This window comes from Vipera ursinii, assembly GCF_947247035.1.
Source record: "Vipera ursinii genome assembly, chromosome: 4".
Classification (NCBI taxonomy): domain Eukaryota; kingdom Metazoa; phylum Chordata; class Lepidosauria; order Squamata; family Viperidae; genus Vipera; species Vipera ursinii.
This window is the reverse complement of record NC_139514.1, coordinates 80,619,625-80,629,536: the sequence shown is the minus strand read 5'-3', so window position 1 is coordinate 80,629,536 and position 9,912 is coordinate 80,619,625. Positions and strand designations below refer to the sequence as shown.

Below are 9,912 nucleotides of genomic sequence, written 5' to 3'. Positions count from 1 at the left end.
AGGCCTCACTGAATTGGCAGGGTAACCACTCTTCAAAAAGAGTTCAGTAACTGGAAAAACCCTGATTCAAAGACACATTGAGCCTTTGTAATTTGAGAGAAATAGATAAATTTCTAGTGAAGATAATAAATTACAGTAGAGGAAGATTTGTACTGAGGTACATAGTTGTATGAACATTCAGGTCTGGATATGGCTAGCTTTCCCTATTCCCAGTGCCCATTCTGAATACAGTTAGCAGGAAAATGTCTGCATCATTCTGAATGTGAGGAAGTCCAGAAAACAAGTAATTATAGTTCCTTTCTAAATGTTCAAAGACAGGATAAGTTTCATGAATGAAGGCAAATATTTGTGTCCCGGGATAATGCTGAAGGATCTAATCTGGTTCACTCACTGGGACCAGAAATTTTGTCTTCGGAGCTTTTGGACTCATGCTGGGGCCCATCTTCAGGGAATTTCTCTCTAGCAGAGTGTGCGCTGTTCTGTGTATGGTATATAAATGGTACCTGTTGTATGTGGCTTTTTAGTTGCTGATTGAGGTGTGTTGATGGCTGGCATTTAAGTCATTGGCTGTCATTTGCTTGTGCTGCCCAGCCCTCGCCTTCTTAGTACGTGATAGGCGGATGGTAAATTGGCACTCCTGTTGACTGATGAAGGGCCTGTTTCCCAGACTTCAATCACTTCCTTGGCTGTTTTTCTGCCTGCTTGTCCTACAATCTTAAAAGCTGCAAAGTTGAATGTGTGTCGTTGTTCATTTCAGTGTGAGACTACCAGTGAGTTTGGGTGTCCTCATCTGACCTCTTGGTTGTGTTTTTGCAATCTGGTGGTTAGCTTCCTTCATGTCTGTCCTACCTACATAATCACAGGAACAAACTATGCAGGGGATTTGGTAGATTACATTGGAAGTATTTCCCACCTCCAAGCGATCTTTACAATGCATAATTTGTCCTTGTATGGTAGCCTCTGGGCAGTGTGTGATGCCCACTTGCAACTCTCGGAAGGTACATTCTACAGCTTTTAAAATGTTTTTAATTTATGGCAGGGTGTGCCATGTGGTTGGTTTCGTACCTCGTTTCTTCCTTTATCTCTTCATATAACCAGGCTAAATGGCTGTCACAAAACTTAAGCTTCCTGATCCAACCCTTGAACAGCACAGTCACATCATCCACACAATTTCTGACAAAATTACAAGGCTTAAATGTGGTTCCTGATGAGATCATGGTGTCCTTTGACGTAGTGTCCCTATTTACACCCATCCCTCCCCACCTAGCATATGAAATAATAGATAGAAAACTAGAAGAAGAGTACAACACAGATCAGAACAAGCTAACAAGACACAAATCTACAAAGCTACTCCGCTTCTTCACATTTAAAAGCAAAATGTACGAACAAATAAAAGGGACACCCATGGGATTCCCAATATCAGGAGTCATTGGAGAAACAGTCCTGTACGAACAAGAACATTGTGCATTTCAGAACTACACACCTAAGTTCTAGTGCCACTATGTGGATGACATGTTTGTCATCATCAAGAGAAATGCACTTTAAAGACTTTCATACCATAGTGAACTCCATCTTCCCGGATATACAGGTCACAATGGAGGAAGAAACAGCTAGGCAATTACCATTTTTAGATGTACTTGTCAACAAAGAAGAAGAGGGAAGCCTAGAAACCACAGTTTATTGCAAGGCCACCAACACTTCACACATTCTGAATTTCAATAGCAACCATCCACTGTCACACACAAAAAGTTGCATCAGAACACTGTATGGCAGGGTGAGAACCCTTTGTAGTACCCAGCAAGCAAAACAGCTGGAGAGCAGGTACCTGGTACTCACAATCATTTGTCACAAGATGCTTGTGCAACACGGGGAGGGAAAGGAAGAAACAAGGTACAAGACCAACCACATGGCACACCCTGCCATACATCAAAAACATTTTGGAAATTTATTTATTTATTTATTTATTTATTTATTAATTTAATTTGTATACCGCCCTTCTCCCAAAGGACTCAGGGCGGTGAACAGGGCAATACATAAAAACAAGATACAAAAATTAAAAATTATTAAAAAGTAATTAAACAGTGCCCATAATAAATTAATACAGATTAAAAATTGAAATCCATTTATAAAATCCCACCCCGTCCCATCAGGCCAGGCCAGCTTGTTTAAAGAGATGGGTTTTAAGATTGCGCCGGAAGGAGCGGAGATCGGGCGCCATCCGGAGCTCGACCGGAAGATGTTCCATAAATCCGGTGCACCCACAGAGAACGCCCTCCCCCTGGGGGCCACCAGTCGGCATTCTTTGACCGGTGGCACCCTGAGGAGGCCCTCTCTGTGGGAGCGTACTGGGCGGAGGGAAGTTGATGCTGGCCGCAGGTGCTCCCCAAGGTATTCCGGACCCATGCCATGTAGGGCTTTGTAGGTCATTACCAACACCTTGAATCTCACCTGGAAGACAACTGGAAGCCAATGCAGCTCACGGAGCAGAGGTGTAACATGGGAGTGTCAGGAAACTCCCAACACAACTCTCGCGGCTGCATTCTGTACCAGCTGGAGCCTCCAAGTGGTCTTGGGCGCTGGGAAGTTGAAATTGTAGAATGCAGTCAACAACTTAAAACCCAGACATCAACACACCCCAACCAACATCTACAAAGCCACATAGAACAGGCACCATATAAATACCATACACAGAATAGCACACACTCTGCTAGAGAGAAGTTCCCTGAGGATGGGGGCTCCAGCACAAGTCTGAAAACTTGGAAGACAAAACCTCTGGTCCCTGCAGGATAAGTTTCCATTTTTCTTTGCAGTGATGTTGGTCAAACCTTTCCAGAATGAAATAAAATGTAATAAGCTCACTTGCAGTACCTGGTTTAATTTTGGTATTTATAACAGAGTTGTAATTCCCTGTTTGTATTATTCCTGACTGACTGTACAGCAGTGTTTGATGGAAATGGTATGGATATATTGTAGTTCCTAAGTGCAGATCTCCCAAGGGCATTCAGGCCATTCAGGTGATAACAGGGAGAGGAAAGGAAGTACTACCTGTCCTGGGATTTAATATCCTCTTAATCAGGGGTATCTCATATCTTAACAAACCATCAGCTGTCTAGGATGGAAACTACATAGGAGGGATTTCTGTAGGATTTGACAGTAGGTTTCCTACTGTTACTGCAGGAGGACTGCTTATCTGTTGGTAGATGTTTATTAAGAAAATATATTGGCTTCCCAACTCACTTTCAGTTTCCCCCCGGCTAATCTTATCTTAACTAGGGGATGTTCCATAGGAAGGAACTCCCACAAAGAAGGCCCTTCTTCTTGGTCCCTTTAGATGTACCTCCTTAGGAGAGGAGACTATAACATTCCCTGACTCCTTGCTCTAGTGGGTCAGGTAGATGTGAATGGGAAAAGATCTTTCAAATAATCTGATCCCAAGCCATATAGGGCTTTAGAGGTGGCAACCTTTAAAGGGAGCTGAACCACATATTGGACCAAAAAACCACATATTGGACCAAAAAACCACATATTGGACCAAGCCATATAGGGCTTTAGAGGTGGCAACCTTTAAAGGGAGCTGAACCACATATTGGACCAAAAAAACAATAATTATTTGTAACAGGTTGTGAGAATATCCTTGAGAGACAGGAGGAAGAGGTACAGCTTAGACAATATACTGATAACAAAATCAATCCAGAGGAGGAGTGGGAGTGGAGAAAGGGTCTCAGAAGGAAACGCCCTAGTTCTCTGAACACTGAGGGCAGGGGAGGGGAGAAGTGTTTCAGACTTGCAAGTTTCTGTCAGTAAGCATACAATAAATTGTCACTACACATGGCTATTGGTTTCTTGTCTGGACTACCCTGAAGGGCTGACTCTATTAGTGCTATTGCAATTTCTCTGTTTTTTAAGAATTATTTATATCTTCCTTTTTAATTCTACTAAGGCAACTTGCATGTACCATCAACAATCATTGAAATGAAAACAATTGGAAAGGGACTATACATAGTGCTGGAGCATGGACCATGGATATAGGGAGTGCTATGTGTCTGTGTGTATAGGAAGAGGAGACAGGCATGCAGCTAGCCCCTTTCATCTCTTAAGATTTTTAACATTTTGTTTAAATGTTAAATAGCTGCAAGCAGTAGAAAGACATTTATGACAAACTTCGAATGAGGACAGGCAGTTAGATATTCAAGCACAGCTCAGCCTTTTTCTGCATATGATTCTAGGAAGATGGTGTTTCTGCAGAAGAAGAAGGAATTCAGGATCTGACCTGCACTTTGCGACAAATAGCTGCTTTTCATAAGTGAGATTTTTTAAAAATTCCAATTCCTCATTCCACATTTTGATGCTGTGTAACCAAGTATAGTTAGAATTAGGTGCTTCACCTACACAGTCCAAGAGAAAGAACCAAGTTGTAGCTAGTGGTCTGGACTCCCTGTCTCATTTACAGATCACAGACTCCCCTCTGGAATGAACAAGGATGAAAATTTTCAGTCTCCTTCCCCCCCCCCCCCTTTTGGTTTTGAACTGGAAGGGTGTGGGGAAAAATCATTAATACTTAAAACCCATTAAAGTAACTTTTAAATGGCTTGTCTTCTGAGAAAAGGATCTAATAAATGGCTTGGGAAGCCATTGAAACCCCAAATATAAGCCCCCAAGAGATTATTAGGGAACAACCAACTTCTCAAGCCTGGCATCTCATATAGCAGCCTGGATTTGGGGACATAATCCCTGTGTCCACAGGAGTGCAGTGATCCAGAATCAAGTATCAAAAGGCTGAAAGAAGCAAATACACAGTGCTGAGAGAAGAATTCTTTAAGACTAATGAGATACTTGAGAATTGCTTAGGTGTGATTTGCTACCACTAGAGAACTCTGGTTTCTAAAGCTAGATTGTCGTATGTTGGAATTCAGGCTAAAGAGTAAGTTAATGAAAAGCTTTTCTTCTGTAAATTTGTCACTGTGTGCTTGGCTTACTTTTTGGCTTGAGCCTTCTGAGACACGGCATCCATTTTCTCCCTTTCAGCCCATTGGAAAACGGCCAAACATCAAACATTTTGCCCCCTCTACTTTGGTGATCTCTTAACATTCTATCTGTGATCCTCAGACAAAGCACAAGGAAAGAGGAGAGAGTGCAGCTCCCCAGTTAAAAGAAAATATGGTGTTAGAATTAAAATTGTTTTTCAAATAATACTCAAGAGTTTACTTGAAAAATGTCAGAGGTTTCAGAATTCTGTGGCCCATCCGTGCATTAAATTATGAGTGCTTACGTTTGTTCTTTGGATAAATTTAATTTCTTTAAAAAATGTACTTTGACCCTTTCAGTTCCTAGATCGGGGTAGGCAACCTTGGTTCTTTTATGACTCGTGGACTTCAACTCCCAGAGTTCCTGAGCCAGCATGGTTGGCTCAGGAATTCTGGGAGTTGAAGTCCACGAATCATAAAAGAGCAAGGTTGCCTATCCCTGCCCTAGATAGTATGCTAGATGATCTCAACACAATGCATTAACGTATTCTAATACAGAATTTTGGTAACAAAAATGTTTTAGCAGAAGTCAAATAAAATACCTATACAGGTAGTCCTCGGGTTATGAATGTAATGGAGCCTGCCAATTACATTTGTAAGCCAAGGATTTGTTGGAGTGAATCACGTAAAATGAACATGAAAACTCCCTGCTTTTGCCCACATATTTGCTAATCTAATGCATAGGTCATTAGGTGCACATGAGGTATCTCAGGGTGGGGAAGGCCATGGCGGGGCCTACTAATGGAACAGGCCACCTGCTTAAGATCACCCAAGGCCTCCCCTGACCCACTGAGATATGTGTAATTGCCTCCCCCCCATGAGATCACAGTGCCCAGAAGCTTCCAGTCTCCATGCAAAAAGCCTCAAAGCATCCTGTCGGCTTGCAAATGTTTTGCGTTGAGAGTGAAATGTTCTGGATGAAGTCCTGTGAGATCACCGTGCCCAGAACATTTCATTCTCGGTGTGTAAAAAAGTGTTTGCAAGTCAATTGGATGCTGGAAGTGAAATCGTCAGAGAAACCGTGGCAGAAAGGAGACAGATATTCACCAAGTAAGTAAACACATGGGGGTTATCGCGTAACTTCAAACGGTCACTAAGTGAACTGTTGTAACTCGGGGATTATCTGTATGTTATTGCTTGAAATTAAGAGAGATCTTTGGTTTTCTATAAGTGGTACAGTTTAAAAAGACCATTTCCATTTACTCCCTTGAGACAAATAATTTCTTTTTTTAAAAAATAAATAAACTAATTTAATCTATATTGTGTTTTCAATATTGCTAGCCTGGGAAATTTTGGAGACCTTTTGCAGACAAAATTAAGTGAATGTAGAACAGACATGTCAGTAGCAACATACTATTCAAAATGAAATTGTTATGAAATTATTTGGGCTTATGTTTTATTTCTTTCTGGATTGTGTAGTGCCCATGATCTCACCAAATGGAACCTCTATGACAAGATGTATAAGCTTCTTGTTTCTGAGTTGGAACAGAGACGTTTACCTGTCCAGGTAATTTTAACTGAGCATTGAATATATGTGCCTTCCCAAATATATTTCTCATTTGAACATCCTTGTTAAATTTAAACATCCTTAATTTTGTATTTTATTAGACTGAATTTCAGCTAATATGAAATTAATTAATATGGCAAAGCAAATTCTTAATTCAGTGATTCAGCCTGTATTATTCATAGTTATCTGTTGCAGCTAAAAACATTAGATTTATCATTACGATACAGGTTTTTGTGGGCTATAGATAGGACATACTTAAATTGTGATCATGCTTTTGCTTGCTTGTCTCTTTTGCAGATTATTTTGCCTTCTTTACAGTGTGCTTATTTTGCACTACTTTGGCAGCTCCTTTCAGTGGCAGATTCTCCATCTTCCAAGGTTAGGCTCATAATAATGATTAGAATTTTTTTTACATATTTATCTATGTTAGTCAGTTTAGAGCAGGTGTGTCCAATCTGCAGCCTTGGACAGCTAGTAATACAGCCTCACAAGATCATAAACTTTTAATATTATTATGTGATTTATATACATCAACTATATTATATATTTTATATGCTGCCCAAGATGATTCCCCTTCACTCATTGCGCCCCAAACAAGCCAAAAGGTTGGGCACCCATGATTTAGAGTGATAATATTATTCAAACTCATACTTCAAATACAGGAGGTAGTTCATAGACACAATTGTTCAGATTCCTAATCCAGAGTTATTTAGACATTTTTGTACAAAATATATTCTATCTCACTTTTTCCTTACTAATTCAATAGAACAATGTTCGATGTATAATATCAGGGCTGATCTTAATTTGGAGGAGTAAAAGTTTACCTAAACTATAAACTATCTATTAGGAATCAGTGTAACCTTGATAAGATCATAGTATTTTTTGATCATATGTATACTGGCCACAAGCTGTGGAAAGTCATGCCAGGGTTGCTTTTTAATATAATCTGTATTTTTAAAAAGTATATAATTTTGGGATATAAATTATTAGTTTATTAATTTATTGTTTGCTCTTATTATTATAAACTGCTTTAGTTTGCAACTTGCATGTCCAATCCAGTAGGTAGATGTATAATGGAAAAAGCAAGGAAATCCCATTAAAGCCTTGCTTTATAATTGTACTATTTATTTCATGCATCTTGTCATCAGATTGTATCCAAAACAATTAAATATATTGCAAGTGTTTATGATATTTTAAATAAATTACTGGTTCTTAGCATGGGTACTTTGGTTTTCTGAGAGGTATGTTAATGGCTGAAGGGAATTCTTTGGAAAATAACTAAAGTGGAACTTCTTATCCAGTTTTTTCCACAGTGTGGTTGAGAAATCTGGATTTTTTGACAGTTTATTAAACATAGGATAAGAAAAAAAAGTTGTTGAATATTTGTACCAGACAAAACAATGTATTTTGGAATGAAACTTTCAGAATATAAAGAGGAAATAACCTTAATCAGGCTATCTTATATTTCTTCCTAAGATTTCTCATAACCTATATCAGCCCTTTAATTATCTGAAAAAAATACACCTGACCTTCTTTTTTAACCCAGTAACATTGAAAGATGAAATACTAAATAGCTGAAAGGGATATTTTTTTTACGAAATAAAACATTTTTATTAGCTTTATTAGCTCCGTTTGATCTGGGTAGGGAGGATTTAATCATCCAACCCCTGTCATGGTCCGATCATTTTCTTCTCCAGCTAGAATTTCAGTACACCATCCTCTGCCACTGGGAGGCAGAACCAACCAGGTGGTTCCGCCCCAGGCGCCTGATGGACCCTGAAAGGTTCCAGACGGAGCTTGGGACATTTCCTGCTTCCCTTGCCCACGACTCTGCCAAGGCCCTAGTAGAAGCCTGGGAGAGGGCGGCTGCTGGGGCCTTGGATCGAGTTGTGCCTTTGCGGCCTCTGACCCAGCGCAGACCCTGGGTGGTGCCCTGGTTTACCGAGGAGCTCTGGGAGATGAAGCGCTGGAAAAGACGCCTAGAGAGCTGTTGGAGGTCCAGCAGATCCAAATCTGATCGAACACATCTAAGAATTTATCTTAAGTCTTACCTAGTGGCGATGGAAGTGGCAAAGCGTGTTTACTTTTCCACTCTCATTGTGTCTGCAGATAACCGCCCAGCTGCCCTGTTTAGAGTGACCCGCTCCTTGTTTAATCAGGGACTGAGGGATGACCCCTTGCAGGGTAGGGCTGAGGAATTTGTACAGTATCTGTAGGACAAAATCTCTCAGAACCGGAATGGCTTGGACTCCAACTGGGCGGAATCCAGCGGAGTGGAGATGGCAGGTCTTGATCATACCATTTGGGGTGAGTTTGACTCTGTGACTCTGGATGATGTGGACAGGCTCATGCGTAGACTGAGCACTACAACTTGTTTACTGGACCCATGTCCCTCCTGGCTGGTTTCGGCTGCCTGGGAGGTGCCAGGGGGCTGGCTCCAGGCAGTTGTCAATGCTTCTTTGATGGAGGGTGTCTTCCCCTCTGCCTTAAAAGAGGCGGTGGTGAGGCCCCTCCTCAAGAAGCCTGCTCTGGACCTGGCATCGTTGAATAACTACCGTCCTGTCTCCAACCTTCGCTTTGTAGTGAAGGTTGTTGAGAGTGTTGTGGTGCGTCAGCTCCCGCAATTTCTGGATGAAGCGGACTATCTGGACCCGTACCAGTCTGGTTTCAGACCCGGCTACAGCACGGAAACGGCATTGGTCGCACTGGTGGATGATCTCTGGCGGGCCTGGGACAGGGGCTGTTCCTCTGTCCTGGTCCTACTTGACTTCTCAGCGGCTTTTGATACCATCGACCATGGTATCCTGCTGCGACGGCTCGAGGGGTTGGGAGTGGGAGGCACTGTTTTACGGTGGTTCTCCTACCTCTCGGGCCGCTCACAGTTTGTATTGGCAGGGGGACAGAGATCTACCCCGAGGCCCCTCACTTGTGGGGTGCCTCAGGGGTCGGTTCTCTCCCCCCTCCTGTTTAACATCTATATGAAGCCGCTGGGTGAGATCATCCGTGGCTTTGGGGTGAGGTATCACCAATATGCGGATGATACCCAGTTGTTCATCTCCACCCCGAGCCAACCCAGTGATGCCCTTGACGTGATGTCCCAGTGTCTGGAGGCGGTGCGGGTCTGGATGAGAAGGAACAGGCTCAGGCTTAACCCCTCCAAGACTGAGTAGCTGTGGATACCGGCATCTCGTATTGTCCAACAAGTTCCATCTCTTTTGATGGGGGGAGGTATTGCCCCCCTCAGAAAGGGCTTGCAACTTGAGTGTGCTCCTGGATTCATGGCTGAATTTGGAAGATCATCTAACGGCCATGACCAGGGGGGCCTTCGCACAGGTTCGCCTAGTGCGCCAGTTGCACTGTTACCCACGCCCTCGTCACTTC

At 42.1% G+C, this 9,912-nt stretch overlaps 1 protein-coding gene across 3 annotated transcripts in view; it reads left to right on the top strand.

Annotated features, from left to right (window-relative positions):
- The window catches only part of LOC310639672 (cohesin subunit SA-2-like), a 109,044-nt gene that overhangs the window by 65,279 nt on the left and 33,853 nt on the right, over positions 1 to 9,912 (top strand). For 2 of the 3 annotated variants that reach the window (XM_083361501.1, XM_083361499.1), the window contains exons 22-24: positions 4,227 to 4,303; positions 6,444 to 6,531; positions 6,829 to 6,909. In XM_083361501.1, the coding sequence (XP_083217627.1) occupies positions 4,227 to 4,303; positions 6,444 to 6,531; positions 6,829 to 6,909 (246 nt within the window). The remainder of the gene's footprint in view (positions 1 to 4,226; positions 4,304 to 6,443; positions 6,532 to 6,828; positions 6,910 to 9,912) is intronic. The other variant, XM_083361500.1, reaches the window with a different exon arrangement.